This window comes from Lampetra fluviatilis, chromosome 26 (assembly GCF_964198595.1).
Source record: "Lampetra fluviatilis chromosome 26, kcLamFluv1.1, whole genome shotgun sequence".
Classification (NCBI taxonomy): domain Eukaryota; kingdom Metazoa; phylum Chordata; class Hyperoartia; order Petromyzontiformes; family Petromyzontidae; genus Lampetra; species Lampetra fluviatilis.
The window spans coordinates 10,276,839-10,294,109 of NC_136300.1; the positions used below are offsets into that span (position 1 = coordinate 10,276,839).

At 56.2% G+C, this 17,271-nt stretch overlaps 1 protein-coding gene across 1 annotated transcript; it reads left to right on the top strand.

The window, feature by feature from the left end:
• The first annotated feature begins 1,545 nt into the window (after positions 1-1,545).
• Positions 1,546-17,061, top strand: LOC144942202 (3-beta-hydroxysteroid sulfotransferase-like). Its single transcript, XM_078868959.1, has 7 exons — positions 1,546-1,705; positions 3,088-3,296; positions 5,104-5,230; positions 13,238-13,331; positions 14,197-14,329; positions 15,259-15,304; positions 16,802-17,061. The coding sequence occupies exons 1-7, from the start codon at positions 1,546-1,548 to the stop codon at positions 16,918-16,920; spliced, it is 888 nt and encodes a 295-aa protein (XP_078725085.1). The 3' UTR covers positions 16,921-17,061.
• The last annotated feature ends 210 nt before the right edge of the window (positions 17,062-17,271 follow it).

Here is a 17,271-nt window from a genome sequence, read left to right on the forward strand (position 1 = left end):
GGGCGCCTTGACAAAGGAATTTCATATCAACAGAGGGATTTAGCATATTTATGGCAAATGCAGATATGGGATTAGTCACTACTTGAGGAATGTGTAGGTGATGGGGGGGGGGAATCAAAGTCATATTATGCTCGTGTATTATGTAGGATTAGCAGTGCTGTTAGCGAGCAGCTAAAACGGCCGGCACAACACACGAGAGGGTGGGTGGCCAACACCGCGCCCGACCGCCTTTGTTTCCCTAGTGGCGATATTTACACATCGCACCAGGTACTCATTTGAGGCTAAGTCGACCTAGGGGAGGCCCTTGACCGGTTCAAATAATCGTCACTGGGTGTTGGCCGTGAGCGGGAATCAAACCCGGGTCGCCAGGTTCGTAGGGCAGCGTAGCGCTAACCGCTGCACCACCGCTCCCCACTGGTTGTTGCAATGTGCCAGTGTGTTCATCATCAGCCGCGGCAGCTCTGAAATTCCTCTGATCATCCCCCTGCTGGATAAAAACCAAGCCGACGGGAGGGAGGGAGGAGGGGCCCTCAAAGAAGCACGTGGCTCTGGACAAACGCACCTGGTCGCATGAATCGTCATGATTAGACGTGGTCTATCCACGGCTGGATGGATGCCTTCCCCAAGTCGTCGCAATCGCTCACGGTGGGGGGTGTCGGGCGGGGGGCAGAGGGTTTGGTCTCGCGATGCAAAGACAAAGATCCCCCGTATAGACTTCACAGAACTTTTGGGGCAAGTGCTGGTAGTGAGCACCTATGAAGGCCGGGACGGCACAAGAGGGGGTGGGTGGCCAGCACCACGCCCGGCCGCCTTTGTCTTTCTCGTGGCGATGTTTGCACACCGCGCACACGTACGCAATTGAGGCTGAGTCGACCGAGGGAAAACCCACGACCGGTTCAGATAATCGTCACTGGGTGTTGGCCGTGAGCGGGAATCGAACCGGGGTGGCCAGGTTCGTATGGCAGCTTAGCGCTAACCGCTGCACCACCGCTCCCCCAGCAATCCCTCCAGCACACGCACACCAGCTGATTTCATCGCTCCATCTCCACGGTGTACATGGCCCTCTGACGCGTACCAATCTCGCGTCTGCCACCCGCCCCAACGGCCGCCAACCCTCCAAACCTCTGAAGCGTGCGTTCTATAAACGCACGTGGTCCTCCCTCTCTCTCCGACCCACGATGGATATCATCGATACACATTGTGTCTAATCGATAACAGTACATGAATCCTCGAGACTTGCACATTCCTCGTGGCGTGCTGTTAAACAAAAAAAAACCATTAATCATTATTGGGAAAGGCTGTAAAAAGAAAACACTTGTTTTTTTTGCTTCGTATCACCTGATACGGGGACCACGTGGAGAGCATCAGAGACCCCTCCCCCCGACCCTCCCCGGGGCACTGTGACGTCGTGTCACGTGGGCAGCGGACCGTATAAAAAGGGTGAAGCGAGCCCCCTCGCCCATTCGCCGTCTTTGCCAAGTTTGGGTAACGGATCTATTTTACTGCCCGCCGCGTGAGAGAGCCGAGACGACACAGCGAGTAGCGATGGACCCGCCTGCAGAAGACGTCGACATGACGGACGCCGTTCTGGAGGTCGACGGCTGCCTGTTCCCCGGGGACATCATCTCGCGAGAGGGGCTCGCGTACACCAAGAAGTTCCCCGTGCGTGAGGACGACGTCTTTAACGTCACCTACCCCAAGTCCGGTAAGGAGGGACGCGCTCGCAAACGCAAGGGCACAGAGGAACAGAGACACATCCTGTACAGAGAGAGAGGTGGGGGAGGGGCGTACAGAGAGAGACACGCAGGGGCACAGAGGGACAGAGGCATCCTGTACAGATGGAGAGGTGGGGGGGGCATACACAGAGAGACACAGGGGCACAGAGGGCCAGAGAGACATACACAGAGAGAGAGGTGGGGGGGGCATACAGAGAGACACACGCAGGGGCATAGAGGGACAGAGGCATCCTGCACAGAGAGAGGTGGGGGGAGAGAGACACACACATGACCCACATGCACACAGGGACACTCAATAAACTACAGGCATTGCCGAGCTACAAAGACAACGCCCCCCCCCCCCCCGTGTCGTACACGACGGCTGATGGTGCAAGCGCTGTTTGCGAGCCACCTGCGAGGGCTGGAACGCCGCGCAAAAGGGTCGTTGGGTGGCCACCACCACGCCCAGTTTGCCTGTGTGGCCCGAGTAAATGAGTACCAGGTACTCGTTTAAGGCTGAGTCGACCTAGGGAAAGTCCAGGACCGGTTCAGATGATCGCCACTGGTGTTGACCGTGATCGAACTCGGGTCGCCGGGTTCGTAGCGCACCGAGTCAACCACTGAACTACCGATATCCATGATGTGCAGACACAGAGATACACACAACTGCATACATACACAGATATAAAGACAAAGACCCCCCGTATAGCCTTAACAGACTGTAGGGACAAGTGCTGTTAGCGAGCACCTATAAAGGCCGGCACGGCACACGAGGGGTGAGTGGCCAACACCACGCCCGGCCGCCTTTGTCTTTCTAGCGGCGATGTTTACGCACCGCACCAGGTACTCATTTGAGGCTGAGTCGACCTAGACGCAGACACACACGTGTGCGTGTACACATAGCGACTTGCAGAGACATATACAAACAGAGGTACACACAGAGACCATACACACACACACGTACGGCCATGCACACTGACAAAAGCACACACACACACACGTGTGCGTCTCTAGACGCAAGCACACACACACACAACAACAATGCCAACAACAAAGCCACCGCCATTCGCCACTCAGCGATGGCAATCACGACGCTTGTGTGCCAGGATGGGTGCACCGTCACGTGACACTGGTACCCCCCCCCCCCCCCTCCGGGCACGAAGATTGCAAACACATTTTAGATTGACAGCACATGTCTTTAAAACTGCTTTTGTGTGTTTAGTTTATTGTCCTTCCCCCGCACGGTTGGCTACGTACGGCGCGAAAGAAGTCCATCATGCGCACACACATACATCTCCGATTAGCACCGTAGTGTACTCAACTCAACCCCACCGCCCCTCCCCCCTCCCTCCCTGCCCCCTCCCCCACCCAGGCACCACGTGGATGCAGGAGATCCTGAGTCTCATCTTGAACGACGGTGACATCTCAAAAGTGGAGTCGGTGCCAAACTGGCAGCGCGCGCCGTGGCTCGAGCTGGCCACGGCCCCCGGCTACCTGGACAACCGCGAGTCTCCTCGGCTGGCCACCACCCACGTGTACGCCACCTTCGCGCCGACCCAGATCATGCAGGGCAAGGGCAAGGTGAGCGTGCACGTGCGTGGGTGTGCCTGGGTGTGTGTGGGTGTGGGGAGCGGTAGTGTAGCGGTTAGCGCGCTGCGCTACGAACCCGGCGACACGGGTTCGATTCCCGCTCACGGTCAACACCGGTGACGATTATCTGAACCGGTCCCGGGCCTCCCCTAGGTCGACTCAGCCTCAAATGAATACGTGGTGCGGTGTGTAAACATCACCACTGGGGAGACAAAGGCGGTCGGGCGTGGTGCTGGCCACCTACCCCCTCGTGTACCGTTCCGGCCTTCATAGGTTCTACTCGCTAACGGCACTTGCCCCAACAGTCTGTTAAGGCTATACGGTGGATCTTTGTGGGTGTGTGGCACGGGCTCGAGAAGAGATGGAGTGATGTGATACAGGAGGACGTGGAGCTGAGTGGACTTGCCGATGACTGGTACCAGCGGTGTCAAGATCGGCCTCTGTGGAGGAGGCTTGTGAAGGAAGCTACTGGGCAGTTGGAGGCAGTCGCCCTCCAGCAACAACAGAGGGCAGAGGAGCGATGCTCACAACAATGAGCGGAGCGCCGCGTGGCTAAAGCACAGCAAGTTGGCACAGTAGGGGGCGCAGGTGGTGCATCAGCCGGTCATCACGGTCATCTCAGTCAGTCGACCTGTGGCACCTGGGTCTGCCCCGTGACCGCCTGCCAGTGGGCGTTCGTGGCCTCAAGGTGCACATAGCCTGGCACAAGCGTCGTGGTGACGTCACCGCCGCTTACTGGCGAATGGCGGTTGTTGTTGTTGTGTGTGTGGGGAGCGGTGGTGTAGCGGTTAGCACGCTGCGCTATAAACCCGGACGACTCGGGTTCGATTCCCGCTCACGGTCAACACTGGTGACGATTATCTGAACGGTCCCGGGCCTCCCCTAGATCGACTCAGCTTCAAATGAGAACCTGGCGCGGTGTGTAAGCATCGCCACTCGGGAGACAAAGGCGGCCGGGCGTGGTTACCAACCACTCGCCCCCTTATGTGCCGTGCCGGCCTTCATAGGTGCTCGCTAACAGCACCTGCTTCAACAGCATGTTAAGGCTGTTACTGGGGGATCTTTGTCTTTGAATGAGCTAAACGGGCAAGGCCCGAGCATAGAGAAGAGATGGACTGACGTGGAACAGAAGGATGTAGAGCCGAGTAGACTTGCCGATGACCGGTACCAGCGGTTTCAAGATCGGCTTCTGTGGCAAGTAGAGCACTGGGCGGCTAAAACGCAAAACAAGTTGGTAAAGTGTGGAGGATAGTTGGTGCATCTGTCAATCATCTTAGTTAACCCGCGATACCTGGGTGTGTCCCGTGACCTCCTGGTAGCGGGCTTTCGATGCTTCACGTGGTCCTCAAAGCGCACCTAGCCTGGCACAAGCGCCATGGTGACGTCACCGGCGCTTAGTGGTGAACGGCGGTTGTGTGTAAAAATCAGCACTGGTGAGACAAAGGCGGCCGGCTGTGGCGTTGGCAACCCGCACACTCGTAGCTGTGCTGGCCTCCGTAAGTGCTCGCTGGCAGCACTTGCTCCAATAAGCTGCATCAGTCTATAGAAGAATCCTCGTGTGTACACTACTCGTGCATTATCTGACCCATCACCACCACTACCCCGACGCATGACCATCATCACGACCATCACCACCACCACCCGCACACCTACATCATTGTTTTCTCCACGTGTCGCCGTTCCCCAATGTACATTTTGGAGGTGGTGGGGAGGCGGAGGAGGGAGGGTATCCTGACTGCTCCCTTCAATTTTTATGAACCCCCCTGTCCCTCCTCTCTGCGGCCCCCCTATCCCTCAGGTCGTCTACGTGTACCGCAACCCCAAGGACACGATCATATCGTTCTACCACTTTCACAACATGGCGAAATTCCTACGCAAGCCGGAGTCGTTCGAGGGCTTCGTGTCGGACTTCATGCACGAAAAACGTGAGCACGCGGAGGGATTGCGAAAGGGAGAGGGAGTGGAGAGGATGGGGAAAATGTGGAGTGGAGTAGAGAGGGAGGGAGTGGAGGGAGAGAATGCGGGGTGGAGTAGAGGGAGAGGGAGTGGAGGGAGAGAGAGAATGTGGAGTGGAGTAGAGTAGAGAGGGAGTGGAGGGAGAGAATGTGGAGTGGAGTACAGACTTTTATATAAGTTTATTCACCAGCGGCAAATTGCCCTGGAATTTTGCAATATTCAAGCCTTAATGGCCACACCAAAAAACACAGCTCACCATCCCACCGCCGCCCCGCGACGCGCAACGCCGGCACCACAATCCCCACGCACCGGCCGCGCAACAGCATCCGACGCGCTGTGTCATTTCGAGCTTTGGCACCTCTTTGCTTGGCAGGGCCCCCCCCCGCTTATTCCACACTTCCTCCCCTGATGGTTCGAGGTCACAGTCATCGGTAACATCACCACCGCTAGACAACGCGGCCCGTGCGCCACGCCACCGCGCGAGCCACACCGCCACGTGCACATTCATCCACGTCACGTGTGCCACACAGCTGCGCGCGCGCCACCACCCCGCGAGATTTCCGCGACACGTGTGTCACACCACCGCATGCACCATACTGCGACGCGCACGTCACGCCACAGGTACGCGTGCCACAACGCCCTGCGCCACACCACGGCATGTGCGCCGCACCGCCTGGTGCGACACACCGCCACGCACGTGCGCACATTTTCGGTCCGCCGCGTGCGCCACACCTCAGCACATGTGCCGCGCCGCCAAGTGCGTCACACCGCTGAGTGAGTGCCGCACCACCGCGCGCGCTACACTATGCCACGTGCGTCACGCCGCCTCACTCCGCGTGACACACCGCGGCGCGTGTCCCGTGCCGCCAAGCGCGCCACACCGCCGCGCACACACCACATTATTTAGACCGCCGCGTGCGCCACACCTCAGCACATGTGCCGCACTGCCAGGCGCGTGCGCCGCACGGCCGGACTGTCACGCGCTCCGCTCCACCACGCGCGCTGCACCGCCGCATACGTCCTGCCCGCGTCGCCGCGTCTAACGGCCGTTTCGACTAGATCATTAAAAAGTGAAGGTCAATTCACCATTCGTGTTGGTGCAGAGGGCCTGACCGGCCCCCCACCGCTCCTGGAACACGGCGTGCGCATCTCCAACCTGGGAAAAGTACGCGTGCTCCAGCCGGAGCCTCGCTTTCAGCAGACCTTTCAGCGTTGCCTCCGCTGAACAACTATCGTCCGTGTCACCTCGCAGTTTCTTTTTTCGCGTTTTGTATACTGCCATCTTGGCTTGCGCGCAGACAAAGTTTGCCAGGATGTGGCGCTTGTCCGCCCGGTACGGTACCCCGCATATAAAAACGCTCTTGTAGAAGGGCACCCCCAATTTCTTAAAAACGGCTCCCAGGAGTCTGAACAGCGGGTCCAGCCGCGAGCACCCCACGTACTGGTGGGCGAGGTCCTCCCTCGCGCTACAGAACACGCACAGGTCTGATGCCCCCGGGGTGACCTTGCTGATCCACGCCGCCGAGGGCAGCGTCCAGTGCGCCAGCCTCCACTGGAGGTCCCCGCTGCGCTTTGCAACGGGGGCCTTGTAGAGCTGTTTCCACTGGGGGGTGGTGTCGATCAAGGGAGAGGAGAACTCCCTCCACTTCGTGTCCGGTAGGTTTTCCAGCTCTCGACACCGCAGTGTTTTGACGCAGCAGTCGTACAGCACCCGCTTGGAGGCGCCCTTGAGGGCCACGTCTCTGCAGTTCGCGAGCTTGAGAAACCTCCCTGCCTCACAGCGCCCGGGGGGCTGGATGCAGGAGACGCGCAACTCCTGGAAAACGGGGGGAGGGGAGGGGGGGGAGGAGGAGGGCGGCGGCCGTGCGGCGCCGCTGTCTCCTGGCGTTTCTAGCTGCAAACGCAGCTTCCGCATCGCCGCGATCGCCTCTCGCAACAACTTTTCTCCGGCCATCATGGAGCGGAGCCCAGCGGCGCCGCTCACCTCAGCCGCGTTCTTCCATTTGGAGCGGCCGTCCTGGCTCTTCACAAGATCCCTAACCGTTCGCACTCCTGCCGAGGCGAAACGGAGGGCCAGCGTTCCCTCCTCCCTGATTCCATCGTGGAGGCTATTTGGGAACAGGGGTTCGGTCATGAAGCCGTTAAGGCCGTGGTGCGGGCTTGCCCTGCTCCATTCCAGGCTCCGCCACGCCTCCAACAGGCTCTGGTAATAGCCCGGCAGTCCGGTGCAATCGACTCGGGTCAGGTCCATAAGGAAGAGCTCCCTCCCATATCCCAGCCGCCCGCCCGCATTTCTCAGCAGGGCGAGGGCCAGCGACGTCCGGGGCAGCTCTTCTTGTTCATATAGCAAGTTTCTCACAGCCTGGAGCCTGAAGCTCATCACTCGAGCGGTGACGTCTACCAGGCCCTGGTCGCCCTCACCCACCGGCAGGCAGAGGACCCCTGGCCTCATCCAGTGCTTTCCGTTCCAGACAAAGTGGGCAAGCGACCTGTTCGCCCTCGTGAGTAACCAGCCCGGGGGTTGGAGGGCCTTGGCTCTGTGCCACAGCACCGAGGCTGCCAGGTTATTCCCTATGAGCACTCTCCCCCTGAAGGACGTTTGTGGGGCGAGATGTGCCCACGCTCTCAGTTTAGCATCAAATACGTCGCTCATCTCGGTCCAGTTTTTGTGAACGACTTGGGGCTTCCCTAGGTACACTCCGAGATACTTCACACCCTCACCCTGCCAGGTGACTCCGCCTGGGAGGAGCACGGAACTCACTGCACCTTGTGACCCCATCCATAACGCCTCACACTTCCGCCAGTTGACTTTGGCGCAGGAGGCCTTTTCATAGACCTCCACCGCCCGGCAGAGTGCAGCGACGTCCTGCGCGTCGTTGATCACGGCGCATACGTCGTCCGCATATGCGGAGAGCTTTATGACTGCGTTCTCCGGCCCCGGGACCTCGAACCCGGACAAGGTGTTTCTCAGGCGTCGCAAGAGCGGCTCAAGGGACAGGGTGTAGAGGAGCCCCGAGAGAGGGCACCCCTGCCTGACTCCTCTTGTCATGGGAACAGGGCAGCCAAGCCTTTGATTGATTTTTATGAGGCTGGATATGCCCGTATATAGGAGGTGCACGTGTGCCGTGAAGTTCTGGCCGAACCCGAAGGAGAGGAGCAGTCTTCTCAGGTACTCGTGGCTTACCCTGTCGAACGCCTTTTCCTGGTCCATGAATAGGAGACCTGCATCCACGTCGTGCATATCCGCGAGGGAGATCACATCCCTGACCGTGCCGATGTTGTCATAGATGCAGCGGCCGGGGATGCAATACGCCTGCTCGGGTTGCACGAGCTGACCCACCACCTCTTTGAGGCGGTTTGCCAGCGCCTTGGCGAATATTTTATAGTCGGCGCACAGGAGGGAGACGGGACGCCAGTTTTCTATGCGACGCAGGTCCCCCTTCTTAGGCAGCAGGGTGACCACCGCCCTCCTGCAGCTCTGCGGGAGTTCCCCGTCCCGCAGGCTCTCCTCCAGCAGCCCCAGCAGGCAAGGGCCGAGTACATCCCAGAAGGTTTCGTAGAACTCAACTGGCAGCCCATCGATCCCTGGGGATTTGCCAGCTGCCAGACCTTTCATGGCAGTGTGCAGCTCCTCCAGGGTGACGGGGCTTTCCAGTTCGTCTCTCTCCGCGTCCCCCAGAGTAGGGCCCGCAGCTAGTAGTTCTTCAACCGCCTCGTCCTGTACGTACTCAGCCTTGAACAGGTGTGAATAGAAGTCCTTCGCGATCCTAGCAATTTCCCCCTCGGCAGTTGCTGTCTCCCCCTCTGGGGTAAGCAACCCTGAAATGTTGTTCTCATTGCTCGAGGGTCTATTGCCTAGCCTAAATAAATACTTTGAGGGAGAATCCGTCTGTGCCAGGTGTTGCACCTTTTGTGCACAAACGAACTATGTGCCTGTTGGTCCGTGACGGCCCTAAAAAGTCGCCGCTTCTCCAGCAGCACCTCGCCCTCGTTGTTGTGCGCGTCCTGGGCCGAGCCCATCTCAGCCTCGAGCAGCAGCAGCTCGCTCGCCAGGTGTTTCACCGTCTCCTCCTTGGCGGCGGCGTGCTGGCTCGAAAGCTGTAGACAGAGGGCCCTAATTTGCGCTTTAGTGTGTTCCCACCATCGCTGACCAGAGCTGAAACTGCTCCTAGTTGCTGCCCAGTGTGACCAACAGGCCCCGAATGCCTCCGTGAAATTTTCGTCCTCAAGCAGCTGCACGTCGAGTTTCCAGTAGGGGCAGCGACGCCTCTCCCTGGGGACTCGCAGCAGTGCTGAGACCAGTTGGTGGTCAGAGAAACCGGACGGGGTGATGTTGCTGCCCCCGAGCCGGTTAGCGCTGTCCGCACTGATGTACAGCCGGTCCAGCCTGGCGAGGCTCATCCTCCCCTGCAGGCCCGCGCGGCACCAAGTGTATTGCCTCTGGCCTGGGTGTTGCAGTCGCCACGTGTCGAGCAAACCCAGTTGCTGCACCATGTCGGCTAATGGCCGTGCGGTTTCCGGTTGGGCTCAGCACTATTGCGGTCGAGAGCCGGGTCGAGGGTGCAGTTCCTATCTCCCCCCACGACCGTGAGCACCCCGTCCGCACTGCCTGCCTCCAAGGCATTCCGCAGTGTGCCAGAGAAAAAGCGTTTCCTCTCACTGGTCTTACTCGGCGCATAAACGTTGAAACACCGTAGCCTCGTGTTGTTTAACACGAAGTCTACAGATATCAGATGGCCTTTTTGGATCTCTCTGAAGGCCACGCCTTCCGGGAGAAACTTTGGACTAAACACAATTGCAACCCCAGCGCGGTTGTCTTCTCCGTGACTGAAGAAGGTCTGGCTGCCCAAGAGGTGCTGGCGCTGGGCCTGCAGAGTTGCGTCAAGGTGCATTTCTTGCAGAAACGTCACATCCGCTTTCTGCTCGCTAATGAAGCTGCAGATGCGGTGCCACCTCTGATCGCTTCGAGCTCCGTTGCAGTTTAAACTCGCGATCCTTACACCTGAGGAAGCCATGGCTTTAGGCGTCGGCTTCAGCAACAGCATCAGCGGGGGGGCACTCCGGTTGGGACATGCTCCCCTTTCTTGCTTTCTGCATGAAACCCCTCAGCCGATTGCCTTCCTGCGGGGTGCATTTGTGCTTTTCCATGTCGCTCATGATTGTCTGCGCGACCTTCAAGAAGGCCTGCGCATCAGGGAAAGAATCTCCAACGTCGACCCCCCGCTTCTTGTAACTAGTTCGGAGGAATTCGACAATCTTGCCGGGTGTGTAATCCCATTTCTTCTTAACATGTAAGTAGCTCCCCTCACTCAAGTTGTCTTCTATCTATAACTCCGACTCTCCGTCCTCTGAGTCTCCCGGCACGCTCGTGTGAGGCTCGGTGGTTACCTCTTCCAACGCACCGTGCCGATCGGAGGTGTCTTCCAACTCGGGCCGGCTCCCCTCTGCGGCCTCTGCCTCCCTCACCTGGTCGGGTGAGGAGGTGAGCTGGTCGTCACCCCCGAGCGCCGTGTCATCGGCGGGCTCATCGGTGGCTTCCAGCACCCCCCCCCCCTTCCGGGGCAGCCGAGTCCGGGTCTGGTGGTCGCCCCTCAGCCTCGGCATCAACCGGCGGGTGGGCCTCGTCAATGACGATAACCTTACCCTGTGGCTCGGCCTCACCGCCGCGCCCTGCTGTTGCGTTTGGGCGGTTGTCCCATTCGTCACTGTCGCTGTTGTCTTTCTCGGCGGCGGCGGCCACGCGTTTTGGAAGGGTGCCACCGCGCCCCCCCCCCCCGCATTGCCTCCTCTCGCCTTCCGCTTTCTCGACTCAACGACGGTGAAACCATCTTCCCCGCCGTCAGTCATTGGCTGCGCGTGGCCATCAGCAGAGTCGGTGGAGGTCTGCTGCTGCTGCCGCTGCTGCTGCCGCGGTGGTGGCGCCTGCTGCTGCTGCAGCTGCTGCCGCGGCGGCGGCGCCTGAGGCTGCTGCTGCTTCTGCTGCTCCCGCACTTCTGCTGCTGCTGTCTGCGCAGGCGGAGCTGCTTTTCCCCTTTCCTGTTTGTTTGCCGTGCACTGTTTTCGGGGTGGAGGGAGATAATGTGGAGTGGAGTAGAGAGGGAGGGAGTGGAGGGAGAGAATGTGGAGTGGAGTAGAGAGGGACGGAGTGGAGGGAGAAAAATGTGGAGTGGAGTAGAAAAAGAGGGAGTGAAGGGAGAGTTTAAAGAGATTTGTAGAAATCTGTAAAAAACTTGATTTGGTTGCCCGATGTCACGATTGTTGAAGAGAAACTAAGCCGATATTGTTGTCACTGCCTAAGTCAAGTGTCAAGCTGAACACCTTCGCTTGAGTGGCATGGATAGAAGCAGTAGGGCAAGGGTTTGTTCACCTCATTTGTGCTTCGTGTGCAACTGCTCCCAGCACTTTACCTGTGAACGCCCCACGCATGATCCCAGTGTGTCGGAAAACCATCACGCCTCCGATTAGCACGGCTGGCCACGTACGGTGCGAAAGAAGGGCAGCATACATGCACGGATAATTGCGATCAGACGTTACTCGTCATCCACACCTCCACTGCTGGATGGAAGGCGTCTTCCCCACACCACGTTGGGTCATGAGGATTGTTTAAGCGTACATCATCACGCTGGTCAGTGACGTTTGGTGGATATATAATTTGATATATAAAAAATATATATATACTGCCTTAATCCAAGGCGCTTTACAATATTATAATAATAAAATAGTATTTACTAAGATAGTGGTCAAAATAAAGAGTGGGGTTATTGCAAGTGGTGGGGTAGTTATGGTGACAGGAGAGCAACGTGAGCATATATTTCGATACAAACCTGATTCTGATGAGACCCTGCGCCGTCGAAACCAAACCACTTGGACTTCTCCTGAAAGCAATGCTGCCGCTGACTCCCAGAAGGCCGTGCGTGTGCGCCTGGTGGGATGTGTAAAGAACACTACGATATATTTTAATGTGGAGAGATGGATATTTCAAAGATGCGACTGTCCACGTATGAGTTTCGTCATTTGTATTCTCCAACAACCAGGCGATTTATTGTTTCGCAGTATCATCTAAAAAGCACAAAACATAAATATTTCAATCTTGATTTGAAGCTTTCGTGGCTGCAGGAATCCATACTCTTTGGTTCTTTCGGTAAAGTCACAGTGGAACTGTTAGATTATTTTTTTCCTCATGAGGACGACCGCTTGTGTTGCGATCGAAACTTCGTGATATATTATTTTTATTTTGTTTTATTTTTCTACCTACGTGGCTTTACCGAAAGAACCAAAGAGCAGTGGCGGCTCCTGCAAAATCTCTCAGGGGGGGCAAATGTCTGGATGATTGATAAGGATAAGGTCCACCCATGCAATGGATAAATTAACAGCATAAGCATGTAAAGGCAACTTCACTTCTTTAATATTAATGAAAAATAAAGTGACTCTTTCAATACATCTTGTTTGTTTCTATCTCACTATTATTACAATCCACTTAGTTTCTTTTATTAAAGATTCCACTAGGTGGCGACAAATAACATTGTTGACTGAAACGTGCTTACGTATGATGACGTAAGCACGTTAGTGCGAGCCCTCCCGGAAGCCATAGAGAATGCATTGCAGCGCCCGCCTTTCGAAAAAAAACATCTTTGAATGTAAGTCTATGGGACCACACGGGGCGATTCTCAGCCAGAGGGAAATCGCCCTAAAAGAGGCGGTACTCCACAGAACGTGACATGACGCTGATTGGACTATATCCAGAGGCACAGTAACGGCTGAGATTGGTGGTGCGTCGCCCAATCGCCCTAATGAAGAAACCGCCCCTGCCAAAGAGTATAAATATTTCAGTTGTTGGATCTTGTGACCGAGAGCGTGAGTGACTTGAGGCTCACTTGTGACGGTAATGAGTTTGTATGTATGTATGTGGAACTTTTTTCGCAACCTACGTAGCCAACCGTGCTAACCTCTCCCTCCACATTTTGCCGATGATGCAGTTTCCTTTGGGTCCTGGTTCGAGCACATCAAGACCTGGATGGACGTGAGAGACAAAGCCAACATAATATTCATCGCCTATGAAGACTTGTACAAAGTACGAGATGCTCCCTCGCTCGCTCGCTCACTCACCCACCCCAATCACTCAATCAACAGCTCAGCCAGTCACTTTCCCACACATCCACTCAGTCACCCACCCACTCGTATGTGGTCACTCATAATAACCGCCCACTCGCTCACTCCCCACTGCACTCACAACTCACATACAGTACGTATTCACCCACTCAATCGCCCATCAAATCACACATTTCTTCACTCCCGCAAATCTGATTAGCACGGTTGGCTTGGTGCAGTCCGAAAGAAGTTCAACATACATACATACAACCATCCACTCACTGGATTACACATCGACTCACTTAGGCACTCAACGACGAAGATCCCTTGTATGTCTATAGCACATTGCTGGGGCGAGTGCTGTTTGCGAGCACCTATGAAAGCAGGAACGGTACATGGGGGGAACGTGAGTGGTCAATGCCACGCCTTGATCGCCTTTGTCTTCTCAGCGCTGATGTTACATCGCACAAAGTAATCATGTATAAGGCTGAGTCAATCTAGGGGAGGCTACTAACGAACCAACTATTTTAATATTTCCAGGTAGGGCCCACTGAGCTACATAGCTCAACGAAGTGGCTTATCGATGTGGAACTGTATAGCAGTCAAATACTCTAAACGCGTGTTTCTCAATGCGGAGGGAAAAACCGGAGGACCCGGAGAAAAATACACGCGACCACGAGGAGAGAGAGACACGCAAACTCCAAATATACAGCAGGCGTCGGGGTCGAACCCTCGACCTCCTTCTGTACACCAGGCGAAGCAGTGAACATCTCCCCACCGACACATCCACTCGCTAAACCACAAACCACCCCCGCCACCCCCAATCCACCCGGACCCCCCCCCCCCCGGACCTGGCAGGCTCGGTGACTCGCATCGCCACCTTCCTCGGCAAGAAGCTGGACGCCGAAAAGCTGAAGGCCGTGGTGGACCACTGCAGCTTCTCCAGCATGAAGAACAACAACATGGTCAACTACAGCGAGGTACGAAACCTACTGCAAGCCATGATCTCGACCCCGATCCTAACCCCAGTTCTGTTCGACTCGTGCGCATCACGGCATCGGCAATACGTTCAGGAGCGAGACGCCAACGTCGAGGTCTACGTCGAGGAGAGAGAGAGTTCGTGTCGTGTTTTGCTGTTCCTCATCCTCCATTGAAGGAGCGTAGACCACAGTGGTTTGTTATGCGGTCCAGAGTTTGGGTTGTATGGCCATAATCGCTCTACCATAGCTTGCGTCTTTAAATTTTCCATTCGTGAAGGTGGGGTGGCGCATCCGCCTGCTGTCGATGTCCTGATGCAGCTGATGGTTTCACCACCGGTGTTGTTTGAGTAGGAGGTTTGAGTAGGAGGAGGAATGTTATTTCTATTATATTTATTTTTGCCTACGTGACTTTACCGAAAAAACCTAAGAGTATGAATCCTTGCAGTCACGAAAGCTTCAAATCTAGAAGGAATGTTAAAGCCAGCAAGTTGAGTGCAGTGTTGTTTGGGTCTGGGTGAGATTCTAGGACGATGAGCAATTGATTCGCAGCTCGCTGTATCGCCATGGGTCTCTGTCGGGTGACGTTGGCTCACGCGCGCACGACGTGGCTCGGCGAAGGAGATGTGCGCGATCGGCCTGCTGTCGATGCCCTGATGCGAGTGATGGTCACACCGGTGGCTTCGAGCACGCGGCGGCGGCGGCGCACGCTCCATCCTCCCAACGTTTGTGAAGACTCTTCTCGCTGGGTTGTTGAGAGTCAACGTGAGCCGGGCCCTGCCCCTTGACCGGTCCGGCACGGCTCCGGTCTGCGTCCTCGTGAGCGTGGGAACGAAACACGAGGCCGACGAGTCGTCGTAATCGCCTGGTTTGGGGTTGTCTCGGACACTCTGCTTGTGTGAAAATAAAATCTTTATCTTTGTCATCCTCAGGCACCAACCACCTACTTCGACAGAGGGCAAAAGTTCATGCGCAAGGGTGAGTTTTGGTGCGCGGAGGTGCGCCGATGGATGTGTGATTGTGTGTGTGTAAACATCGCCATGAAGGGAGACAAAGGCGGCCGGGCATAGTGTGGCCACCTACCCCCTCGTGTGCCGTACCGGCCATTATAGGTGCTCACTAAAAGCACTCGCCCCAATAGTCTGTTCAGGCTATACGGGGGATCTTTGTATGTGTTAGCGAGCACCTCTGAAGGCCGACACGGCACACGAGGGGGTAGGTGGCAAGCACCACGCCCAGCCGCCTTTGTCTCCCCTAGTGGCGATGTTAACACTTCGCACCAGGTACTCACTGGAGGCTGAGTCGACCTAGGGGAGGCCCAGGACTGGTTCAGATAATCGTCACTGGTGTTGGCCGTGAGCGGGAATCAAACTCGGGTCACTGGCTTCGTAGCGCATCACGCTAACCGCTCCATTAACGCTCTCCACTATCACACATACACAGAGACAAACAGTATCACAAATACGGAGACAGGCACACAGACACACACCCAACACACATAGACACGCGTGCACAATCACACACACATACGTAGTCACGACAAATAGACGGAAAAAAACATCTATTTAGCTTTTTAACATACTCTTAGCGAGCACCTTTTAAGGCTGACAGCACACGATACTCACACACAAAATGCACTTTCTCACACGTGCAAATGGAGACGTTCCCACGCAGGGTAATACTCCAATATTTACACACCAAGACGTAGATCCCCCATATAGCCTTAACGGACTGTTGGGGCAAGTGCTGTTAGCGAGCACGTATGAAGGCCGACACAGCACACGAGGGGGTGGGTGGCCGGCCAACACCACGCCCGGCCGCCGTTGTCTCCCCATCGGCGATGTTTACACACCGCACCAGGTATTCATTTGAGGCTGAGTCGACCTAGGGGAGGCCCAGGACCGGTTCAGATAATCGTCACCGATGTTGGCCCGTGAGCTGCGCCGCTAACCATCACCACTACCACTCCCCGTTTAGCAACTCTCACGCTCGTACAACGCTCACATTTACGTCACGGCAGTCATATTGCGCAGGAGACTTGATACCACAACGACAGCCATCTTGCGTCAGCATTGTTTTCCTGGCAGCCGATTGGCTGGTTGCAGCGGAAGCGATGACGTAATCTCCAGCAACCACTGATTTTTTTTGGGGGGGGGGCGAGGCTCACGTACAGATACTCCGTGTTGCTCACTCCGCACTTTTTGGATGTAAGCAAACCTCTGGCTGGTAGGATTTACGAAGTTTTTTCTCAATCTATATCCAGCTCCCAGGTATTTTTGTATTTCATGTTGAACTTACTTTCACGTAAAGTTTCCAGCAATTATACTGGGGGGGGGGGGGGATGGGTGGTTGTGCCACTATGTGTTTTGTACAGCGCCGATGTTCCAACGTTTCGCACCACATGCTTGAGCTTGAGTGGGTGGGAGCTTCTTAGGGCAGAGCGGCTGTAACGATGGCACCTTCACTCGCTCGCAGGGACCGTGGGCGACTGGAAGACGATGTTCACGGTGGCGCTGAACGAGGAGTTCGACGCTTTCGTCCGGGAGAAGATGAAGGGATACGAACTCGACGACAAGTGGACCAGCGTGCAGTGACTGTCACGACACCCGTCACCTTCGTCGTCACCTTCGTCGTCATGTGCGCAAAGTGGCACCGGCACATGGCAGAACAGCAACTAGGCTACGGCACGGCACGTGCACTAGCATGGTTTTGTCGAGAGAGAGAAAAGCACACAATCCTGCCTAATGCTGCATAGAGAGTTTTAACCAGAGGCAGTTTCTTCATTAGGGCGATTGGGCGACGCACCACCAATCTCAGCTGTTACTGTGCCTCTGGATATAGTCCAATCAGCGTCATGCTACGTTCTGTGGAGTACCGCCTCTTTTTGAGCGATTTCACTCTGGCTGAGAATCGCCCAGAGTGTTCCCATAGACTTACATTCAAAG

What these genes read in the sequence shown, in the direction of transcription:
- LOC144942202 (XM_078868959.1), top strand. Translation starts at nt 1,546, where the DNA reads ATGGACCCGCCTGCAGAAGACGTCGACATGACGGACGCCGTTCTGGAG. An exon ending in GGACTTCATGCACGAAAAAC is followed by an intron (nt 5,231 to 13,237) that starts GTGAGCACGCGG and finishes CCGATGATGCAG; the next exon opens with TTTCCTTTGGGTCCTGGTTC. An exon ending in ACATGGTCAACTACAGCGAG is followed by an intron (nt 14,330 to 15,258) that starts GTACGAAACCTA and finishes TGTCATCCTCAG; the next exon opens with GCACCAACCACCTACTTCGA.